The 25,773-nt window shown below is 36.8% G+C and overlaps 1 protein-coding gene across 2 annotated transcripts in view; it reads left to right on the top strand.

Annotated features, from left to right (window-relative positions):
* Positions 1-25,773, top strand: part of LOC129776777 (gonadotropin-releasing hormone receptor) — a 154,229-nt gene that overhangs the window by 42,765 nt on the left and 85,691 nt on the right. For both annotated transcript variants that reach the window (XM_055782616.1, XM_055782617.1), the window contains exon 2: positions 10,428-11,321. In XM_055782616.1, coding sequence (XP_055638591.1) covers positions 10,527-11,321 — 795 coding nt within the window. In that variant the 5' untranslated portion in view covers positions 10,428-10,526. The remainder of the gene's footprint in view (positions 1-10,427; positions 11,322-25,773) is intronic.

Genomic DNA, 25,773 nt, shown 5'->3' with positions numbered 1-25,773 from the left:
AAGTAAAAGTTTTCCATGATTTCAGCGTTTTAGTGTTACTCTAGACAGCGAGCAGTGCATGTCAATGTTCAGATTTATTATGACCACGTTGCCTACAAATGCTAGGTTCCAATGGGGACGAATACTATCTGACTATCATTCAATGTGTTTGTTGTATGTCGAAGAACAAAATGTAGAGTAGCTTTAATTTGGTTCATAGAAAACAGTAAAATTTTCTCATCTTTCAAATGGAATAAGCGGAATCGTTCGAAATAGCGTATTTTGGCAAACAGACTCCAAAACAATAATAGTTCAATTACTCTGTCATAGTTGGTATTCAGCCATATGTGATCATATGAATGTTTTTTTTTACATCAAATATGGTCCTCTATCAACTCCTGGAAGATTCCGGATCAGTCACCTAACACCCTGTATAGAAACATTAATAGATGAAGGAAATGTTTTTGGTTTGAATCAGAATCATACGTTTTACGGAAAATTGAAGATTGAGCGCCTGTTAAATAGCAAAAGTATTTGTCAGTTTCATCAGCGACAGAGTTTTCAATACCTAAAATTAGTGATAGCTTTTGGCATTCATTTTCCATCGGAAGCAGACCAAAATTGAAGATTCCCATTGTAAAATGTATGCTTAATTCGATTTACGTGATGCCCACCTTACTCACCCAAAATAAAATCTGTCAGTGGGAAGAAAATATGTTCCCCGATGAGACATTCTATCGTTTGCCGTGAAGATGACTGTCGCCGTCTACAACTTTTTCGGGAGATTCTCTCTCAATTGATAATATACGTCTCGAATACCACACAACAAGTAACTTGTTTTTATTTTTTTACCATCCTTTATAAAACTGGTAAGAAAAAGTCTTGTCAAAGCAGAAGTTATTTTCTGAGCAGTGTGAAGCAATCTGGAGAGAAATTGCTTTCTTATTGGCTCCGAATCCGATTGGTAAATCCTTTTCAACCTATATCCTGTCGCGCGAATAATATGAATTATGATTTTTCGCTCGGATATCGCTGAGAAATATTTTTTACGGCCAGCTCCCACCAATTGGGGAGATTTAGCGTGAAGTGCCACGTGGATTATGATTGCCGCAAGCTGATAACAGCACAACATTTATGGTGTCCTGAAAATACGAACTTCTGGTTCCGACAGAACATCGGATAACGTCAAACTTCGTGCAAAATCAAACAGTGGCGCGATTGAAGCGGTTCGATCTAGCATGAAATTTCCCCAGATGGCAAAATCCGTGGGAGAATGGGCCTACAAACTAGTGTTAGCATCCAAACATCAGGCACCGTGGGAATGTTTACTCCAATCATGTTTCGCACTCGGGCTATATGTGACACGAGAAGATACTAAGGAAATCGTTTAAACAACGCTTGAATGACACGGCGTTAAGGGGGAAATACTCGCCAAGTTGGAAAAGCTACACTTGTTGGCGGAAGTTATCGATATTGCCTCGCCTCATCATCATTTTATTGGGAGCCAAATCCGTACGGCCCATTTCTGGGTTTCAGAAAAGTTAGACATCTGCTCACATGTACGTACAATGTACCTGGGGGAGACACATTGCGTATTTGAAACAGAAATGCCAGAAAAGAATCAATTTTCTCCAAACAATTACCGGAACATGGTGGGGTGCCCATCCAGGAGACCTCATTCAGTTGTACAAAACAACGATACTGTCAGTGTTAGAATATGGCAGTTTTTGCTTCCGATCAGCTGCCAGGATTCATATTCTCAAGCTGGAGAGGATACAATATCGTTGCTTGCGTATAGCCATGGGGTGTTTGCATTCGACACATACGATAAGTATCGAAGTTTTGGCAGGAGTACCCCCGCTTACTCTTCGGTTCACAGAATTATCCTACAGATTTCTCATCCGTTGCAAGATCATGAATCCATTGGTGATTGATAACTTCGAAAATCTACTACAACTGACTCCTCAGTCAAGTTTTATGTCTTTATACCATGAGTACCTTACCCACGACGTGCACCCTTCACCAGGCATCTCCAACCAAGTTTGCTTCCCATACTTTTGCAATTCCTCTGTCATTTTTGATCTGTCCATGCGACAAAAAATCCATGGAATACCAGATCACCTACGCTCCAATGTTATTCCGTCGATATTTTCGGAAAAATATGGGAAAGTTGGATCTGATAAAATGTTCTTTACTGACGGTTCGTACATAAACGGGTCCACTGGCTTCGGCATCTTCAATGAAAATTCCAGTGCCTCTTTCAAACTCAAAGATCCTTGTTCCGTGTATGTCGCAGAAATGGGTGCGATATACTATGCTCTAGGGATCATTGAAACACTGCCCATCGACCATTATTTTATTTTTTCAGACAGTCTCAGCTCAATAGAGGCAATCCGCTCAATGAAAGTTGATAAACGCTCAACTTATTTCCTAACAAGAATAAGACAACTATTGAGTGTTTTGGTCGAAAAATTATTCAAGATTACCTTAGCATGGGTTCCCTCTCATTGCATCGATTCCGGGGAATGAGAAAGCGGACTCGCTAGCTAAGGTGGGCGCTTCAGAAGGTACACTTTTTGAAAGGCAAATTGCCTATAATGAATTTTTTCACATTCCTCGTCAGGACACACTCGTTAGTTGGCAGCGCATGTGGAGTGAAGATGAGTTCGGTCGTTGGTTACACACGATTATCCCTAAGGTTTCGACGAGTGCTTGGTTTAAGGGATTGAATGTAGGTCGTGATTTCATTCGCGTGATATCTCGGCTCATGTCCAATCACTACAACCTAAACGCGCATCTCTATCGCATTAGGCTCGCAGCAAACAATCTTTGTGATTGTGGCGATGGCTACCACGACATCGAGCATGTTGTCTGGTCGTGTATCCGGTTCCATGCTGCTCGCTCTCAGCTCTCTAGAGCACTGAGAGCACAAGGCAGACAATCGGATATCCCCGTCCGGGATATCTTAGGTAGCCGTGATCCTGATCTACTGCTTCATCTATACCTGTTCCTCAGAAACGCCGATGTCAACGTTTAATGATGTTTCCTTCGTTGTGTCCCTGTTTCATATCTCTCCTATCCGATCTATAAACTATTACTTAGTCGCGGCAATACATACACACACACTCTTTACAGATACACGGGCCAAAGGTTGTGCAGTCCACTGATGATTCAACAAGAGCCAAAGGTTGTACCGCTCATGACAACTCTACACGAGCTGATGATTGCGCCGGCTAGTGACCATTCTATCCTGGATTCCTCGAGTCGAGAAGACGCACCACGCTAGATATGGGGTACATACTAGGGGGCGTTGCTGATTAATGGTCAGCTGCATCCCAATAGGAAGTATCCCGTGTCGGGCACACGTACAGAGCATTGGAGACAGCAACATCCCAATTACGAGAACACTTGTAATACTAACCTCGAGCCGACCGCGAGTAATCGGTTAAATATTACTAACATTGATAATAAGAAAAATTGTCAAAATATTGAACTCCGGCCCCGTCAGGCTAACGCCATATGAGCCTTGATAAAAATATATATTTTGGAAAAAAAAAAATCTGTTCACATTATGTAGATCATATCATTTTGAGTTTTTTATGTTTTTTTTTTCATTCAAATTCATTTATTTTTACAAGCTCAGTTACACAGGTTTTAGAAAGCCAAATACTATTACATTTACATTTTCGATAAATTTCTTAGTAATACGACGAGAAACTGATTAATCCCAAACGACTAGGGGTCAATGAGGTGATGTCCTTTCTTCAAGTAGGGAAACGTATTATATAAGCGACAATACAGACAGTCACAAACGAGATCGATAGTTTTGAAGCAACATATATTTAGAACATTGTAACAACTGATTACTTATTTATCTATTCATTTTTTGAGTAAATATGTACATAAGTTGTGTTTATTTATTTTTCTGATTTATTTACAATATTTGGGTATATTGTTTATTTATTTATTCATATTAGTAGACTTCTGAGGCCTACAAGGGTTTTCGACCATTATGTTAAGAACTGTCCGACGTCGTAGAAGCATTATGCTTTTGCTTTTCTTTGTAGAACGTGATGTTTTGTGATAATAATTTAAATTGTTTTCATTGTGATCATTGTTCATAACTGTTAGAAAACCTAATTTAAAAGAGCAATAAGCGACATCAAGTACAGATAGTGTGTATTTCAAGGACTATTGCTATATAGAAAATAATTATAATAGGAAAATACCTCATTGGAATTTGGAATTGGAATCTGGCAAAATTAGCTTAACAGAAACGCTTGAAGTTACTAAGTGGCGGAGAATCCGCGGCAAAGAAGCGTAAGTAGTGCGTGAGGGAATTTGAATTTTATATTTACACCACTATGCAAAGCTATTCATTGATTGATCTTCTTATTGGCCCTTTATAATTTCTTTTTTCTATAAATTTCCTAGCACTTCTACCAAAACTCATTGTAGTATAAAACTAATTTGAGATACAATTGTCGTTCTCGTTCTTCAATTTCCGTCGATGGGGGTGAAAATAGGTTATGGGGGTGAAATTGGGTCAAATTGGAGAAAGTTACTATTAGTAATATCTTGACAAATATATTGCAAATATTTTTGAAAGTTGTGAGCCGTTTAATAGGAGACATATCTTCACAACTTCCAATGCATAATACTTAACTGTAGTACAAATAATTATTATTTAATAATTCATCAAAGTTTGATGTGCAAATAGCCATCAAATAACACCTCAGAAAAAATCTAACGCCTAGCATTATAGAGGACTACTAAAATTGTAAAAATTGGACAGAATTATTCTTTAAAGTCTTGCCAGATGAGTTATTGGTGATTTTGGACATCATTTTTTTCCATTTGAATTTCAATATTTTCGAAATAATAAAGGGTGTGTCACATCAAATTGCATCACGGAGAAAACGCTGTAGAAATTCGCCCAGTAGACAGATCCTTTTGAAAATTTTTGACAGTGAAATAAAAACGATTAAACAACTTTTGGCATTTTCTTTTTATTCATACTTCGAGCCCAAGCCCGTATGCTCGCACCTTCCTCTTTACCCCGTCCATAAGGTTCTGTACAACGTCAGGTTGTAGTTTTTTTTTTGAACAGAAATCCATTTTCTCTTGAAGTCCGCCTCCGATTTGACAACTTTTGGGTTCTTCCGGAGGGCCTGTTTCATAATCGCCCAATATTTCTCTATTGGGCGAAGCTCCGGCGCGTTGGGCGGGTTCATTTCCTTTGGCACGAAGGTGACCCCGTTGGCTTCGTACCACTCCAACACGTCCTTTGAATAGTGGCACGAAGCGAGATCCGGCCAGAAGATGGTCGGGCCCTCGTACTGCTTCGATAGTGGTAGTAAGCGCTTCAGTAGGCACTCCTTAAGGTAAACCTGCCCGTTTACATCACGAAGGGGCCGCTCCGCTTTCCGCAAGAGCAGATCGCTTGCCACACCATGTACTTTTTGGCAAACTTGGATAGTTTCTGCTTGCGAATCTCCTCCGGAACGCTGAAGGAGAAGAACAACAGGCCCGGCAGCTGACGAAAGTCCGCTTTGACGTAGGTTTCGTCGTCCATTACCAGGCAATGCGGCTTCGTCAGCATTTCGGTGTACAGCTTCCGGGCTCGCGTCTTCCCCACCATGTTTTGCCTTTCGTCGCAGTTAGGAGCCTTCTGAACCTTGTATGTACGCAGGCCCTCCCGCTGCTTGGTCCGCTGGACGAATGAACTTGACAAACTCAGCATATTGGCGACATCCCGGACCGAACTTCTCGGATCACGTCTAAACTGCTTAACTACGCGCTTGTGATCTTTTTCACTGACGGAGCATCCATTTTTGCCGTTCTTCATCTTCCGGTCGATGGTTAGGTTCTCGAAGTATCGTTTTAGTACTCTGCTGACCGTGGATTGGACGATTCCCAGCATCTTACCGATGTCCCGATGTGACAACTCCGGATTCTCGAAATGAGTGCACAGGATTAATTCACGACGCTCTTTTCCGTTCGACGACATTTTTCCAAATTTACGAAAAATTGACAGTGACATGACCAACGTGATCTATACACTCTTATCTGATTATAAGCGAAAGCTGAAGATATAATTCCTAAAAATGAAATTTCTACAGCGTTTTTTCCGTGATGCAATTTGATGTGGCACACCCTTTAATTTATTTACACTGAGGTGAGGTGAGGTGAGAATGGGTCAAGCACAAAATAGAATTCCATGCCAAACCATGTCAGATTTTCATGAAAATTGGTAATTTTATTCCTTATCGTAAAATATTAGGCCCGTATTTTTTATTTTTAGGTAGACTGTGCATTTCGCAGTGATTGACCTGAATCTGCGAAATTTCACAAAGAACACACTAAATAACGCTTGAGAGTGGCAAACCATTCTCATTGTGCAAGTTCCGGTGATTCGAACTTTATATAGTCAATAACAACGCCTGCCACGTCCTTACAGTCACCAGGGGAGGGGAAGGAATGTTAGTATGATATTCGCCACCCGTTGCTTCTATATTGTGGTTCCCTAGCGAATATCATTGGAGGGGATAGTTGTAAATGTAAAGAGGTAAGAATCAGGATTCACTGAGGTAAGAGATGTGATTATGTGAACGCAAAAAATCGACCACTGACGAAGCGAAATTCCCGAAAAATTATGTGTCACAATACGTGGCAGTGATTATCTTTAGGTATCCTGAGAAGGAAAACCTGTAAAACTAATCGGGCCGGCAAAAGCCGGGGAAAGTGGGAAGTTAACTGTGGGGAACTTGAGAAGGTAATCAAGAGAACTCCTGTAAAATCAATAAAACCAGAAATATAAATCGTTTATCATCGCGCATATAGAACTCCAATCGCGAAGAGTTATCTTTGGTAAACCTGAGAACATAACCGAAGAAATCCTTTAAGCCAAACCGATATGTTCCTTTATTCAACGCGCGTACTCTTTTCCAAACTCCGACGACAGCGGTGGAAAGGGATTAAATACTTACAGGGTGAAATTACCTAATAAAAAAACTAAAATAAATAATTAAATAGTTAACGATTCAAAGAATTAAAAGAAAATAATAGAAAAATTCTTATAGTACTATACATTCAGAGGCACTAGGCGTCCCTGGTTTCATATGTACTACAAGAACATGTACTATATATAATTAAGAACAAACACAGAAGGCTATCAAGTTGACACACCTCGGGAAGACCCGAATTTTGCGAGTATCCAATATATAAACAAAAAACCAACGTACATGTAATTTATAGTTAAACAAGAATAATACAAGGTGACAAGACGCGAAATCAAATCTTACTAGATTGCACCATTTTCAAATCACCCCGAAAATTTTCAATTGTCATGTTCAGTTAAGGTTGGTTGAAATATGTGAAATATTTTCATGTGTGTAATATTTTTATACCCTCCTTCTTCTTCCAGAGGAGGAAGGGGTGTCAAACCATCGTAGAAACATTTCTTGTACTCTTAAATCCTCACATTCCATGCTCAATTAATTCTCGAGTTTATGCAGAAATTTGTGTTTTGTTTGTATGGGAGGTTTGGCTCCATTTGCTGGTTCAGTTCTCGAGTTATGCAGAAATTTGTGTTCCATTTGTATGGCATTCCCCCCTTAAAGAAGAGGGAGGAATGTCGAAATGACGAATAACCATAAAACATATTTATTGCTCCCTAAAACCTCCACATGTCAAATTTGGTTCCATTTACTTTATCAGTTCTCGAGTTATGAAGCCCATGCCCCCTTAGGGAATGTAAAGAGTGTCGAACTATCATAGAAATATTTCTTGCCCTCTGGAATTTCCACATGTCAAAGTTGGTTCCATTTGTTTGATTAGTTCCCGAGTTATGCAGTTCCCTCCTTTAGGAGGGGGAGTAGTGTCGAACCACCATAGAAATATTTCTTGCACCCTGAAACCTCCACATGCCAAGTTTTGTTCCGCTTGCTTGATTAGTTCTCGAGTTATGCAGAAATTTGTGTTTCATTTGTATGGCAGCCCTGCTTAGAGAGGAGGGATGAATGTCGAATCACCATAGAAGCATTTCTTGTCCCCTAAAACCTTCGCTAAAGTTGGTCCAATTTGCTCAATTAGTTCACGAGTTATGCAGAAATTTGTGTTTCATTTGTATGACAGCCCCCCCTTAGAGTGTCTCTAATCAGTTTTAATCAGTATTTGTACTTTTAGTACAAATAGCTGATAATAGCGGATGTTACACAAATTCAATTTATAAATTTATGCGTGGACTAAATAATGATATCAATTGTGAAGAACTATGATATCAATATCAATGACGCTTATTTTGTTCAGAACAGATAAAGAGGTGTATTTTATTTGCCCAAAATTTTTGACGAAGCACCCATTGTCGTAATAGATACTTCCCTTCCCTTTTCCATGTCAAAACACCAACATACCGTGTATTGAGTGGTAGTGGTGTAGTATCTAATTCGCTTCTTTTACTCTACACATTGCCGTTGCTTGGGTGAAAATACAAGAGAAACTGTTCATGATGTTTGAACATCATGCGAAACAAACATGTCACATTTTCAAACATAAGATACCAATAAATCATGTTTGTCTACAAACACAAAACTGCGAGAGCAGCGTGAACATTTTTCGTCTCGAACGCCGTATTTCATTTGAAACACGGAAAACTGCTCAGAACAATATATGCTCGGAGCAATGCTCGTACCGATGCTAAGAAAACGGAAACATTTGCAGCTGTTAATTATATTCTAGTCTCGTTCCAGCTAGCGAGAAGTCAACAGTATTATAAAGGCTTAAGAGTGAGTTAACAAAAAAATCAAATTCCATTTTTTTGGAAGTCTACGAGAGAGTAAATCTTGATTTTCTCGGTCCTTCTCAAGGCTAGAGGCGAATGTACTTTAAAGTTTCATATTTTTATAATGTGACGGAGCAGAAGACCATGAAAAAGGAAAATTTTTCGCCAGTTGTTGATCTGCTGCTGTGCGGATTATTCGCATCCAATTCGGCACCCAACTAGGAAACAATTTTTATTTGCCCTTTCTCATGTGTTGTTATTCATTTTCATTGACACTCGGAGCGATACATTTGTCAACTACAAACAAATCTCATCAAGGCTAGTGGCTAGCCAATAGCTTTTCTTAAAGCTAAGAGCAGATTTTACATTTTTAATGACCATCTTCAAGACTATGCTATTCTTTATTTTCTATTTGGCCTTTTTCAAGGCCAGAGGTGGGTCAACTTCAAAATTCAGAACCAGAAACAAAGAAAGAAATCTGAACATAAGCGCCTCAGTAGAAAACAATGGCATGAAGAGTCTCAATTCCTCTAATTCTCTGGAACCAATGGAAAAATGATGAAAGAGTAACCTTCTATTCCAGGTAAGGAATTTTATATTCAGTTGCAAGAAATGAATGTGACATATATCCAGCTCGTGTATTGTTTTCAAAAATGTAGAACGATTGAACGAATGTAGGTTCGATCCAGTTGCTTCTACAAAACCACACCAACAATCGACCATTTCCAGGGCCATCGAAGTTTCTTCTATATAAGTCGAATCAAAAATTTCGTTTAATTCTGGAATAATATCCGAAGTGATATACAAGTGGATTGAAAATTGAGCGCGAAAAAATCAAAAACCTTCATGTTAACAACTCCCAATTTAGAGCAGCAAGAGCACGTTTCCCGTAAAGTTATTGAAAACAGTCATTTTGTTGAAGTTTTCAATACATATGAACTGTTTAGGATCTGTTGAGTATGATCATGAATTTTGTTAGTTGTTTTTGTTGAAACTGACATCAGAATTTCAAATACAAACACAACATTTTTACCATCAAGTGTTTTCCGCTAGACGGGCAGACGGCAACTATATTGTCACTAAAATTTTACGCTAGCCGGACAGGCGGCATCTATATTGCCACTAACATTTTTCGCTAACCGGGCAGGTGGCATCTATATTGCCACCAACATTTTACGCTAGCAGGGCAGGTGGCAACTATATATTGTTTTGTGTGTTTTAGCATGTAAACATGTCGTTGTATTGGACTTTGCGTTGATTGCAAGTCTAGTTCTCACGGCCCGTTAAAGAGTTAAAATTTTTTTTTATCATCAGACAAAGCGTGAGCAGATCACCGAGCAACCCGAATGTTTGATCAGAATGCCGTAAATAGAATTTTCGGAAACAACAGATTCCACTTCCATTAAATTCAATAAATATTTCAGCTATTCTTCGATGACCTTTGAAACTTGGATAATCACTAATTTCAATAATTGATTTCCGCTCCCTCGTCCATTCGAATCGTCCTGATGTACGAACGAAAAAAATCTATTATCAAGCGGAAAAGTTCCGATGAAAAATTTACAGTCTTTCGAATTTATTGCAACTCAGTCGTGAAATTCGATAAAATTACTCGAAATCACTACGCATAGCATTCATCGTGTGCATTAATTTCTTCTATTTCCAGCCAATCCTCCCGTAAAATCCTAATCTCGTCGAAACTGTTGGCCGCTCGGTGGCCCCGTGGAGCTCATGGGGAGTGGTGGCTAGAGGGAGATCAACCACGATGGCTGCAAATCTATCATCCATCCTGTACGATTTACTCCACGGTGGAAATGGTTCCATATCAGAAAACTATACAACGTCCACCCTAGCATTTCCTCAACCGCCGGGAGTGGTTTTCCTACCTACAGATCTGCCGGGATTTGTCCCAGTCGGCGGATTCCCTGCCGATAATAGCAGTTGGACGAACATCTCTCACCATTTGCCAGCACTGTCATCGGTGGTGGCGAATATTATGAAAGCTAATATCACAACGAATATTTCTCTATCGCTGGAAGAGTGCAGCTTGCTGAATGTCACCTACTCCTCCGATGGTACCAGTAGTAGTCATCCGGGTGTCTTTTGTTTGGGCCACGCGCCAACGTTTTCCAAATCTAGCGTAATCCGAGTGTTTGTCCTCACGGCGATGGCAATCGTTTCGCTACTCGGTAATATTTCCACAATGTGGAGCATACAGAAGAACCGTAAGTTTCGGCGGCTGGTCAGACACAACTGGAGTGCCATCTACTCGCTCATATTTCACCTATCGATAGCGGATCTGCTGGTCACCTGTTTCTGCATCATCGGTGAAGCTGGCTGGAGCTACACTGTCGAGTGGGTGGCGGGAACAGTCGCCTGCAAGCTGTTCAAAATGCTGCAAATGTTTAGCCTATATCTGTCGACCTACGTGTTGGTACTGGTCGGAGTCGACCGATGGGTTGCGGTCAAATATCCAATGAAGTCGTTCAATACAGCCCGCCGCTGCCACCGGTTCCTGCTAGCTGCCTACTCGCTGTCGTTCCTGCTCAGTATTCCACAGGTAGGTGCTCGTGGTAACTAAATCCAGCTGATTTGTTATTTAATGAACAATTGGCCGGTATTATCGTGAGGGTACGGAAAACCCATACAATTGATCGGCATTAGGGCGAAATTGCGTAAACAAGAAGATTTACAATGGTTTAAATCGTTAGGTTCATTAATGTAAGTTTATCACCCTTCATTAACGTTATGTAAATCGAGGAGATTTGGTGTTTCGTAAGGTAATTAGTTTTTTTCTTGAGTTCAACGCATTTATTCTGGGATACAATGCCAAATTTTAATCAATTAATCAGTTAAAATTAATTTTCTTGATACGTTTTTTTTTCAATGAATTCAATTTGAAATGACTCGCCAACGTTAAGTTATCATTAGCCGTGTTTGGGAATAGGTAAAATCCTCTGTGATCTACAGCAATGTCTACAGTGATAGGCATAAAAAGCCCACACTGCATGTTGAAAAACTTTTCTCAATTTCTGTACTGTTTCATCAAAAACTATTACTGTAATTTCATGAAATTGTATATTAACTATTACTCTTTCAAGTAATTAACAAGTTTTATCATTTTTGTTAGATTTTGTTTACTTCCTTACATAACTTCTTTAAAGTGTGACAAAATGACAAAAATAAAAAACCCATCCCCAAAAAATTATATATTAAAATCATTCAAAACCTTTGAGTAACCCCTCGTTTCTACATGTTATGACAGCTAGAGCTGTGCAATATTATTTGCAACCTTTCAGTGATTCAGTTGACGCGATATAATCAAATGCTGTTTACGTTGGCACATAAAATTCGATTGTAGTTGTTTACAAGGAGAGTTTTCAGCAAAGTCAAAATTGGCGGAAGGAAATTAGCATGCAAGTCCGTAAACTTGTTGTTCACAATCATCTGCAACAGACAGATCAACAAATCATCCGGGAAATGAAGGAATCTCCAAAAGTATCAGTCAAAGTCATTCAGGAAAACCTCTCGTTGGCATAATCGACCATGATAGTACGACGCAGACTAGCTTAGCATGGACTCAAGAACAGATTCACAAAAAAAACTTCCGTTTATCAACAAGAAAAATAAATATGCCCGGAAACATGTTAACAAACCCAAAAAATTTTGGAAAAGGTAACGTTCTGAATCATATTTCGGACACTTAAGGCATTTGATGCAGAAAACAGATTCGCATGTTCTACTTCTTTATACAACATATCCCAGAACTCGTTTGTGGCCACTGCAGGAGTACCGTAAGGCTTACTTTTACCGTGAGTTGATGAGTGCCAGGATACACGGCAACATAGGAATGATTCAACGTTTCTTTTGTTAGAAAGTCATCCAGTTGTACATTGTCCACTAATTATTAAGCTTCCCTCATACCTCTCTGCGGGTCTGTAGTTGAAAAACATTTGTATTATTCATACAAGATTTCAAAATATTTTAAGCCTGAAAACTCACATTATAGTATCACGAATTTCAACTGTCCAAAATATGAATCGTAAGGAAAAAGTTCGATTCAAATTTCCGACACTTTATTTTGTAATTTTATAAAAGAAAATTACATTATACTTGATTATATTTTATAGTCAACTGCGAAATACTTACCAAGCAATAACAGTAAATAGATAACGGTAATGAGAACTGATGAAATACGAGAGCAAATTAAATATTAATGAACGGTTCAATTCTACATACATTTTTCCAAGTTCTTTCATGAGACAATAAAAGTTCACCAAAAAAAAGGTACAGGAATCGACAAGAGCATGACTATAAAAAATTCACAAGAGCAAGAGCTCTCGATAAAATTCAAACCTGATTGAGCTGATGAGCTCATTACAGCAATATTCTGGTCATAAAACCATTTTGTAACGGAACATGCAATACATTCTGTCGAATATATACCGGGAATTTATAATTTGAAATCTTCCCGATGAACATTTTAATTATTTTTTTAATTTGGTGCTACTATCAGTGATATTAACGTCAATTTAGAGTGCGATCTGACATTTGGTTTGTTTACAGCGTCATTAGGAATAAGTTAACTTTTCTTGGTTGATGATTTTTGATATGGATAATACTATTAGCCAAATATATTATGTAAAATTGTATGTTGCAAACAAACTTTCTTGTACCGACACGTTGGAAATGTTGCAGAATACGTATGTCGAACAAACGGGTGTATAAATGGTGTAATCATTCAAAGACAGCCAAGGAGAGATGAGCAATTGCCACGCCAAAGACGACCATTAACCTCTTCAATCGATGAAAACATTGACCAAATAAAAGGAATGGTGCTCGGAAATCATCATTTATGTTTGAGAGAACTAAGCCGTGAATTAAATATCACTCACGAGACCGTTCGTCACATTTTGGCTGATGTTTTGGGCATGAGAAAAGTCTCAGCACGACTAGTGCCAAATGAACTTAATTTTCTTAAAAAAATCATCGCATACAAGTGGCTGAAAACATGCTTGAACGATCAAATTCTGATCCCACGTTCATCCAGCGTATAATTACTGGCGACGAGACTTGATAGTGATTTTTTCCTACTTCCGAGCTCTAGTTATCGCTTCGTGGAACCCGTTTTGACTACATCAATGACATAAAAATCGAATTCGCTGCGTGAACTAAAGGTGATTCATGAATACAGCTATAAAAAGTATTTATACGACTGGATTGTTCGTTGGAAAAAGTGTATCGCTTCAGAAGGGATTCCATTTAGAAGGCGATAGAATTTTTTTTATGATAAATAAACCATTTTCTTTAAAAACCCAAATTCCCAGTAAATATTTGACAGAATGTATCCTATTTCTTTATTATTCTATTGTTATGTCTATTTTTTCCATTCGTTTAACCCTTTATAAGGCCGTGTCACCTATATTGCCACCCGCAAAAATATTTTTTTCCGCCGGGGTTCGAATATTACTTTAATATTTTGCACAGTCAAAGACTTCTAAAGTATCTGGCAATACTCCAATTTTTTTTGGGCTGCTAAAAATGTACAATATTAATTTGGGAATCATTTTTATGTAGAAAACCACGATTTTGAAGCGCTGACAGAAAACTCTGTTTAAATTTGTTGAAAATGCAAATGTTTTCCACTGTGAGCGTTCTATTAAGGATTCACTGTGTAAGATCATGCAGTTTTTTCAACAATATAAATGGTGTATTTCATGAAAAATTCAATTTTTTAAATGTTTCCCTTGTAATATAAAAAATATAAAGATAAAGGGCCTGGCCGGATAAGGGAGTAAAAAGTGCCCCCAAACCAAATCACTATAATAAAGAATGTAAAGAATATTAAATAATTAATTTTGGTGGTTTATTTGAACCCCTATGTGGTTTGACGTAGGATCTATAGTGAAAAACGTACTTTTTCGTTTATTTCACGCCATCCTCAAAAGATCCGAGATAAAAATTTGAAAAAAATACTAAATGTGCATCTTACTACGGTGTGTCAAAAAAAAAATTCATCAAAAATTTTAGTACTAAAAAATATTGAAATTTTGAAAAAAAAAATTTAGGGATTTAGAGATTCAATACTACTCTAATTCATATTTAAATGTGCTCCTACGGCTTTTCAAGATTGATAAATATCTTCAAACTATTTTTTCATCTAATAATAAAAAAAATAAATACACAGTACAAAAAAATGTTATAGATTTTGTGGCATTTCGAAATTTTGAAAAAAAATATAACTTTGAGACCCACATCTGCTCAAATTTTTATTTAAATGCGTTCGTACGTGTCTTTTTTCTACATGTGGCGTAATTTTTCCTGAATTTTTAATAGCATTGCGGCGCACAAAAATAATTTTCTTCATCGTATGCATTTTTTTTATTTTTTTTGAAATCGATCATTTTATTGTATTCGTGTTTTCAATTGTAAGATCTAAATATTTATAAAAGCAAATCGGATTTTTTTAAGTGTTCTTCTCATTAATCCGAATGATCTTTCCACAAGGACTTTATTTTTTTCTTACAGAGCTCTATCATGCTGATGAATTTGGTAAACCTTCTAAATCCAATGTAAAGATAATCTCATATATTTTAAGATACGAGAAAAAAAGTTGTACAGTGCAATGCTCTAAATATACCGACAAAATTTAGACATATGAAAAACAAAATTTAAAAAATATTAGAGCAGTAATGGGTCTCTAAATTCAAAATAAATTAAAAATGCAAAAAAAAACAATTTTTTCTTCGCGCAACCCTCTTAAAATTCAAGAAAAAAAATACGCTACATGTGGAAAAACAACACATACGAACGCATTTAAATAAAAATTAGAGTAAAAGAGTAATCAGAGTAATATTTTTTTCAAAATTTCGAAAATATATATACTTTTTTTTTTGTACCGCGAAAACACTCCAAACATTCGGAAAAAAATCTCATATACCTAAAATAGACGTAGGAAGAAATTTGAATACAAACTAGAGTAGTATTGAATGTCAAAATAAAAAAAAATAAAATTTAATTTAAAATAAAGATAAAAATTAATTTCAAAATTTTTTTAGTGTTGGATTTTTGGATGAAAAAATTGTTTGAAAATATTGATCGATACACCTAAGTAAGATCTTACCTAAGTAAGACTTTCATATTTTTTTTCATATTGTTGTCTCAAAGCTATTGAGAATGACGTGAAAAAAACGAAAAGGTTCCTTTTTCACCATAGATCATATGGTGTACCATATAAGGACTCAAATATATGGTACTATTGCCAAAATGTTTTATTTAGTACCCTATACAATATTTTCCATACAGCTGGTGATTTGGTTTGGGGGACTTTTTACTCCCTTACATAGCCAGATTATTTGTAAATATATAAAAAAAAAGTTTTTTGGTACCGCGAGTTAGCAACGGAGGTACCCGGGCGGCGACAGCAACAATTTGCTGACAACAACATTGGCGGTCGTTGGCAATCGAGCCAGCAGAACGGGGTCATCGAAGTATGCTGACGACAACTTTGGATCAATAAACTTTGGCAGTTTTCGGCGTGGATAAGCAGAGGCACGAAACTGCAACTTTGCATTATGAACTGTAGAAAAATTTAAATAATCAAATAAAAGTTAGTTAGTGCTAGGCTATCGACAAGTGTGGTCGCGTTTTTTAAAAAGATTATCACGTCCGTGAAATCTTAACTGGAGGCTCCGGCGAGATCCTCTAAAGCGGGAATTGTATAAAGTGTTTAGTGTAGTGCAAAACTCTTAAGAAAAAATTAGTGCAACCAAAATCTTGATTAAAGTGTTTTTATTGGTTCAAAGAGCCAGGTTGTGTTCGAATATTACTGGTTCAAAGAGCCAGGTACTACACATCGCAAAAGCGAACTACAAGACACCGAGGACCTGATCCCGATCGGCACCGCTGGCCCGGAGTAGCGGAAGTAAAACGGATACCCAAACGTGCCTGCTTGTAGATCCCCCGTTTACAGAGGACAGCCACCGAAAAGTCCAACGTGTGATGTTGGCCATATCCAGGACTAGGTCCTTTATGTAAGTTATTCTTCTATTTTCTATTTTTAGAAACCTAAGTGTAGTGATTTTTCAAGAAAAAGTGAAATTTTTAATTCATTTCTCAACCAAAAATAGTGAACAGAGTGATTTAGTTCTTCAAGAGTGAAAACAAAAAAGCTAATTGCGTTTCCAAAAAATAGTTATTAAATCGTTTTGTAAAAATTAGTCGAAAAAAGAGTAGACTCAATTTTTATTTCGACAGAATAATGTCAAATCCAGGAGGTGTACCAATCCCTGCACCAGCTGTTGCACCTTTAACGATGCAACAGTTTATAGATTTAGGTAGGTTGCCAGATTTTATCCGTGATCTGCAACCATTCGACGGAAAGGCAACCGAGCTTTTAGCTTGGTTGATGGATGTCGAAGGCGTTTTTGGTATGTACCGAGACGCCGGGGCAACCGCAGGCCAAATAAATTTAATTGAACGTTCCGTGCGTAGAAAAATAAGAGGCGAAGCCGCCGATATTTTAAACGCAAATAATATTAAACACGATTGGGCTGACACTAAAAAGACCCTTCTGCTATATTATAGAGATAAACGTGATCTCAAAACGTTAGATTACGAACTGACCTCCATTAAGAAGTCAGGCAATGAAAGTTTGGGAAGTTATTATTCAAGAGTTAATGAACTCTTATCTTCGATTATAGCTCAAATTCAAACAGAAGAGAAATATTTTCTACACATTGATTCGCATATAGATTTTTTCAGAGAAAAATCTGTAGATGCATTTATTAGAGGGTTGGAGAAACCATTGTGCCAACTCCTCAAAACATTTAATCCACAAACCATGAACCAAGCATATCAATTCTGCTTGGATTATTAGAATATGGATTCCCGATCAGCTCCATTTCGCAATGAACATCCCATACATATCCCCAAGCCGAGAGACTTTGATGTTTCAAAAATCCCTCCTAGACCACCTCCCAGGAAGTTTGCTCCAATTCCGACTCCCAGAAATTTTCAACCGTTCCAACACTTCCCATTTGACAGGCAAAATTTCCAAGGATTTAGACCTCAATTCCCAACTTCTCCTCAAAATTTTCAACCACCTCCTAGGCCCTGGTTTCCAAAACCACTACCTAGACCCGAACCAATGGAGGTTGATCACAGCATCCGATCTCGCAACATAAACTACGGTAACAGACCTCCTATAGACAACAAAAGACCGCACCCACATTCAAATCAGATACACAATTTCAAGCGTGTTGCACATCCGCTTGAATACACGGACGATCAACACTATTATGATTATGAACCTGAATATGACCATTATTACAATCATTATAAAATGGAAGAGGAACAAATTCTAACTGATGCTCATTGTTCTGGTGAGCCAAGTTCAGAGGAAACCGCAGCTGAGCAGGAAAGTGAACCTCAACCCTCTTCATCACAGACTAATTTTTTAGATTGGAAGCCGAGTTGGTAAAGCCAACTCTTCCGTATATTAATTTGAAAACTAACATTGGAGAATTCCCATTCTTGATAGATACTGGAGCGAACATTAATATAATTGAACCAAAATTAGCCTATTCGTATAAAATTTCTAAGCCATACAATTTTGAAGCAGATAACATTTCCAGTGCAAATGGTACGTTCAGAGCAACATCCGCAATTGATATAATATTCTTTCACCCGAAAATAAACCATTCCGCTCAATTTTTACTTCATAAATTTCACCCATTTTTTAAAGGTATTATTGGAACAGGTATTTTGAAATCTTTGAATGCAAAAATTGATCTTGGAAATAGTGTCATACATTTGAAAAAAGGTAACGAGACATTGGAAGCCCCACTTTTGCAGTACAGCTCAATAAATTCAACATCAAATCATTTATTCAGAACTGACCACTTGTCAGCAAATGAAAGCAGTAGACTTCTGAAAGTACTTGATGCACATAACGAAGTTTTTCATCAACCAAATTCCAAACTTACATGTGGAACAACCGTTGAATGTTTGATCAATACCACTGATAACATACCTGTTCATCAGAAGGTATACCCTTATCCTGCAGCCTATGCAGAAGAGGTTAAAAAACAAGTGGATAAATTATTAGCTGACGGTATAATTAGACCCTCCCGGTCAGCCTGGACATCTCCAGTATGGATCGTGCCGAAAAAGGCAGATGCTTCCGGTGAAAAAAAATTTAGAATGGTGATTGACTATCGGAAACTTAATGTAAAAACCGTTTCCGATCGTTATCCAATGCCTGAAATTGGTTATGTGATTGACCAATTGAAAGGACATAAATATTTCTCAACATTAGACTTGGCATCGGGTTTTCATCAAATAAGAATGAAAGAATCCGACATTGAAAAAACGGCATTTTCAATCAATAATGGCAAGTATGAATTTACTAGAATGCCATTTGGTTTAAAGAATGCGCCCGCAACCTTTCAAAGGGCAATCGATGATGTTTTAAGAGAACATATAGGAAAGATATGTTACGTCTACATCGATGATGTAATAGTTTTCGGTAGAGACTTAGAAGATCATCTTAAAAATCTTGATATTGTTTGCAAAACTCTGAATGAAGCAGGATTTAAAATCCAATTAGATAAATCTGAATTCCTCCATCAAGAGGTTGAATTTCTTGGCTACATAATAAGTTCTGAAGGAATTAAGCCGAATCAGAAAAAAATTGAAACTATCATTCTTTATCCAGAACCCAAAAACCTAAAAGAACTTCGTGGATTTTTAGGAATGATGGGTTATTACCGTAGATTTGTCAAAGATTTTGCAAAAATTGCAAAACCCTTGACAAACCTTCTAAGGGGGGAGAGTGTACCCTCATCTAACAAGAAAATTTCATTGAATGACAAGGAAAAGCAATGCTTTCACAAAATGAAAAGCTTACTTTCCTCTTCTGATATTCTCATTTACCCGGATTTCAATAAACCATTCATTCTCACGACTGACGCTTCTGATTTTGCAATCGGCGCAGTCTTGTCTCAAGGAGAGATGGGAAAGGATAAACCCATACATTTTGCTTCCAGGACCTTATCTAAAACAGAAGAGAATTGCTCAGTTCCAGAAAAAGAAATGTTAGCGATTTTCTGGGCACTTCAAACTTTTAGAAACTATCTTTACGGTGCAAAATTCAAGATTCTAACGGACCATCAGCCTCTCACTTTTGCTTTATCGCCTAAAAATACAAACGCAAAGCTTAAGAGATGGAAGGCTTATTTAGAAGAGCACGACTTCGAAATCATTTATAAACCGGGAAAAACAAACGTAGTCGCTGATGCTCTAAGCAGAATGGTATGTTCTATGACAGGAACTCAGCACTCTGCCGAGAATAGCGATGATTTTTACATTATTTCGACTGAAGCTCCGCTCAACTCCTTCAAGCATCAAGTAATACTGAAGAAAGGTCCAGATAAAACAACTGTCACGCATCCATTTTCATACTATACTATAACACTTTGGTAATAAGAGATCGTTAAAAATTCGTTTTTGTCAAAAAATACTTCAAGATGTTCAACAAGAAGACGACCAATGGGACGTTATCCGAAGCGAGCATTATCGTGCACATCGTGGTGCTGAAGAAAATAAGTTACAACTTTTGAGGAAGTTTTATTTTCCAAAAATGTTTCAAAAGTTAAAAGATTTTGTTACCAATTGTCAGATTTGTAACGAAAACAAATATGACCGAAAACCAATCAAATATCCACTTCAAGAAACCCCAATTCCAAATGCTCCTTTTAAAATCGCCCACATAGATATCCTATTCCTTGAAAACGGCCACTTCCTAACCTATGTCGACAAATTCTCTAAATTCGCCCAAATCAAACCCATAGATTCAAGAGCCGCAGTTGACATAGTTCCTGCAGTTAAAGAAATCCTTTTAAAATACAATCCTCCGGAAATATTAGTCATGGACGGTGAAAAAAACCTTCATGACTGGAGATCTGGTAAACTTCTATAATACCCATCATATCGAACCGTATGTCACAGCTACAGGACGGAGCGAAATGAACGGAATTGTCGAACGTTTCCACTCCACTCTTTTAGAAATTTATAGAATAACCAAGCACGAGAATCCAGAAAAATCCGTTACTGACCTACTTTTCCTATCACTGAATAAATACAATTCCACCATCCATAGTTCCACTGAACATACCCCCTACGAAGTTATACTTCCTTCCTCAAGAACTCCAGAAATTATAGAAAAAGTTTACAAGAACATTTCAGAAAAACAAAAGAAAGATTTAAAATACCATAATAAGTTCAAGAAAGCCGTGGTGATAGAACCTAATCAAGAGATCTATGAAAATGCCAGACAGAGAATGAAACATAAAAAACGTTACAAGAAAAATAAAGTTAAACAAGTTAACAAAAGCACCGTAACTATGGACGATGGAAGAAGGATACATAAAGATGATGTTAAGATTAGGAAAATATAATCTTGTTTTATTATTTTTTCTCGTTACAGAATTCTAATGTTCTTAAAAATAGTAATAACTGAAAAGATAGACGTTAAGAGGATAGACCATCTTCCCATTATTGCTTTCAATTTAGGTACCGCTAGAATTCAACAAACATCTCACTATTATATGCACCATTTCAATGTCACCTCTCTGAAAACACATGTAGAAATTCTTAAGATACAATTCGAGCAATTGAAACCCAATCAGTTTACAAGCCTTACAAAACAAACATTCGAACAGATTCATCAAACTCTAGAAAATCTAGCCCCTTCTCGGCGGCAAAAACGTTGGAATAGTCTAGGAACAGCCTGGAAATTTATAGCCGGAAGTCCGGACGCAAACGACTTGAAAATTTTAAACTCCTCAATTAATAATCTTATCTCCAATAATAATCAACAAGTTAGAATAAATAGAGCACTTAATTTACAATTGAAAGAACTGGTATTCAAAACTAAAGACGCAATAGAACTGTCGAATTCAAAATCATTAGAAATATATTCAATGAACATTTTACTCAATTTGAAATATTTAGCAGAAAAACTAGAACAGATAGTTGATAGCATATCGTTAGCAAAAGCAGGAATCCTTAATGAGAAAATACTTAGTCAAGATGAAATTGAAATTTTATATCACGATGTATTCAAACAAAATATTACGGTTCATAATGCAGTGGAAGCCCTCAACTTTGCAGACACAACGATCGCAACGAACGGCAAGGAATTGACTCTCCTGATAAAAACCCCCATCTTAGATAAAAGGATATTCAATAAGATTCATGTTTTCCCTGTTACTAACAATCACAAGCAAATTCATCTGACAAACAGAAATTATTTAACTCACGAAACTGGCAACTATATGGTCAATACACTACAACCAACAATATACAAAACCTACGAAGTAGTATTCGACAACTCAAGATGCATACCAAATCTATTTTTTGGGAACCAAGCAACCTGTAACTACACCATGAATCCGCCAGAGGATCAAATCACCATAATCAATGACGAAAATATCATCTTAAACTCGGATAAAAACATTTCCTTCACTTCAACCTGCGGACTCAAAAATCGTACATTTACCGGAACATTTTTAATTACGTTCCACGATTGCGAAATCAACATCAACAACATATCCTATTCTAACGAAATACAGAACATGGTTGGAAGCCCAATCCAACTACCATTGGATGGAATTACAATACAAAAGCAACTTACAATAGCAAACCTAAGCTTGGAACATTTACACCACCTACACCTGGAGATGAGAAAGGAGATGGAATATATTCGATTGAACAACACAAGTATAGAATGGCCAGCTTGGTCCATTATGGGTGGAATCATTTCATTCCCCTGCATGATAATAGGTATCGTGATTCTTTTGAAAATCTTTTCCCACAGATCAGCTACAGTCAAAATAAAACAAATACCCAGTACTACACCAACACAGGAACCATTGAAGGACATTCAACCAAATCTCAGACCCATGACGATTAGAGATGTGATTCGGACGGAACCTCATCTCTAAAGGAGGGACGAGTTAGCAACGGAGGTACCCGGGCGGCGACAGCAACAATTTGCTGACAACAACATTGGCGGTCGTTGGCAATCGAGCCAGCAGAACGGGGTCATCGAAGTATGCTGACGACAACTTTGGATCAATAAACTTTGGCAGTTTTCGGCGTGGATAAGCAGAGGCACGAAACTGCAACTTTGCATTATGAACTGTAGAAAAATTTAAATAATCAAATAAAAGTTAGTTAGTGCTAGGCTATCGACAAGTGTGGTCGCGTTTTTTAAAAAGATTATCACGTCCGTGAAATCTTAACTCGCGCAACACTGAAAAAAATCACACATATGTAGAAAAGCCGTAGAAACACATTTAAATATGAATTAGAGTAGTACTGAATCTCTAAATCCCAAAAAAAAAATTCAAAATTTCAATATTTTTTAGTACTAAAATTTTTGATGAAATTTTTTTTGATATTTTTTCTTGATACACCGTAGTAAGATGCACATTCAGTATTTTTTTCAAATTTTTATCTCGAATCTTTTGAGGATGGCGTGAAATAAACGAAAAAGTACGTTTTTCACTATAGATCCTATGTTAAACCACATAGGGGTTCAAATAAACCGCCAAAATTTCTTATTTAATATCCTATACAATATTTGCCATACAGCTGGTGATTTGGTTTGGGGGCACTTTTTACTCCCTTACCCGGCCAGTCCCTTTGTATATATAAAAAAATCGCTGCACTAGAAATATTTTTGTAATTTTTGCATTACCAAAGGCGCAATAAAGTGAGTTTACCAGGCAGCGAAAACAGCGTTTTTGGGGTTAACGGGCAGTGGCAACTATATTGCCACCAATTTTCTCAACTGTTTCTGTAGTTTGTTTTTTATCAAAGGTAAATATGTGTTCTTCCTCATGTAAGGATTATGTTCTCTGAATTTTGATTCGATTCCTGGTCTAGCTTCCACGGCCTTACTGTCGATATTACGTACGTTGAAGACAGGTTTATTTTTAAATCACGTTGTTTTTGGAAACGTCTACCTGCTGTTTTTTTAGTCGACAGTTTCTGAAAAGTTATAATGTTGAACATTTATCGATACATTGATATTTTGAGTAATCACCAAGGTTACCATATCTACAGAATAATCTGTATTTCTACAGATTTTTTTCGATTTTTTGAAAACAAGAATCTGTAGATACAGATCACAGATTTTTTGGGTTTCATACATAACCTACAGTTTTTAAAAATAACGTTCCAATGATAGTTACGGCTTGATGATAATAATATTTTTTTTCCATCTCATCTATTTTATTCATACAGCCTTCGAATTTGTATAATGTGAATCATCTGTTTTCAATATTCGCATGTAGTTTGATGTCCTACATTCTGATGCGAACGTCTGCATTATTTGTTAGCGGTATAATCAATGAATAGCACTGTTTATCTTTTTCTTGATAAAGCACAGAAAATGTAAAATACAAAAGTGTGCTCATAATCTTGTGAAAATTCATTTGCTTTAAAAGTTTTTTAAATATCATGAAAAGCTTAGAGACGTTTAGACCGTAATCCTGGGAACATATGGGAATTATATATTATATATTCATATTCAGACATTTCATGATGATTTTTCTTCAAATGATTTGGAAATTCTTCTCATTTTCCATATTTATTCGTGTAGACCGCAAGGCGTTCCGTTAACACAGACTAGAAAATCGGTCTAGTTTGTATTAGAAAACAAATTGCGGTCTAGACATTTATAGTTATTTTTCGTACAGCTCAAAGCGAAAATAAGAGATTGACTCAATTCAGGAAATATTGAAGCACAAACTATCGAAAATGCTGAATTCGCTCACATCAAAATGGCTCTCACAGGAATCCGTCGTTAAACATATTGATGTCTCTAGAAAGATTCAACTACGGCCGAAACCAAAAAATGAAACGAAGTTTGAACCATTTGAACGACTTGATGACCAAACCTATTTTACTGTTTTTTGAACCACGTTTTGCTATTGATCGTCGAATTGAACCTGAACAACTGTAATTTCAGAATTAACTCAGATTATTTCGGAGACCAGAACTCTTTATTTTACTCTCTTGAGCAATATGTGCCAAGAATAATGCATCAAATCTGATGTAGCAGGATCAGACTTTGGAGATATTGCAAAGCATCTGTAGATATCTACGTCGGTGTAGAAGCTGTAGAAACAGAACCTACTGAACTGTGCGAGAACAAAACAATAACTTTTAGCACCATCTGTTGAATCATCAAATGGTGAACGACGAAAGCTTGAATAGAAAATAGGAATTTAAATAAAAACATATCCGATTAATTTATTTAGAATGATAAATTATATCGAACCCTTTCCGTATCCTAAGCATTAGCTTCATAGTAACTTCATGTCCCCTCAAGGTTTTTTAACTGTTGACTTATTATGCTAACTTTTAATTCATTACAACCATTACATTTTTGGGTGTACCTTAAATATATTTTAATGAAGCTGTTTACGTTACGCAATGTAAACAAGCATGTCCTAATAACTGTATATACTTCCATTACACATCAACGAAGCATTTTATTTTACTACAGTGCATATGCTTGCTAGCTTTATGTGATACTCTAGTTTCAAAATTGGACTTGCAAATTTAATACAGATTTCAATACAGATTTTTTGAGAAAAAACTAAGATAAAAAGTTTTTTTCAGACCAAAAACATAGATTTTTTTCAAGGCAACCCTGGTAATAATCACCGTGAAACATAACTTGTCAGCATTACGAAACAATCTTTCGTTTCTTCTATATGCCTTCGAGGCAAATGTTAATATGAACATTTATGCTCAAATTATGTGCGGGTGAAAAGTGTTCATAAATTTAGAAGCAGCCCAAAATCAAACGAATAATCAATCAAACTACCCCGAAGTACATTGTTCATTCATGTGCACCATGTATACATGCGTATGCAAATAATTGTATGGAATAACGTGCGTTTAGTTAGACACGTGCTGAACTTTTTTAATGAAAT

The sequence above is a fragment of the Toxorhynchites rutilus genome, chromosome 3 (genome assembly GCF_029784135.1).
Source record: "Toxorhynchites rutilus septentrionalis strain SRP chromosome 3, ASM2978413v1, whole genome shotgun sequence".
Lineage (NCBI taxonomy): Eukaryota > Metazoa > Arthropoda > Insecta > Diptera > Culicidae > Toxorhynchites > Toxorhynchites rutilus.
Note: the sequence above shows the minus strand (reverse complement) of the source record. Positions and strands in the feature narration are given on the sequence as shown.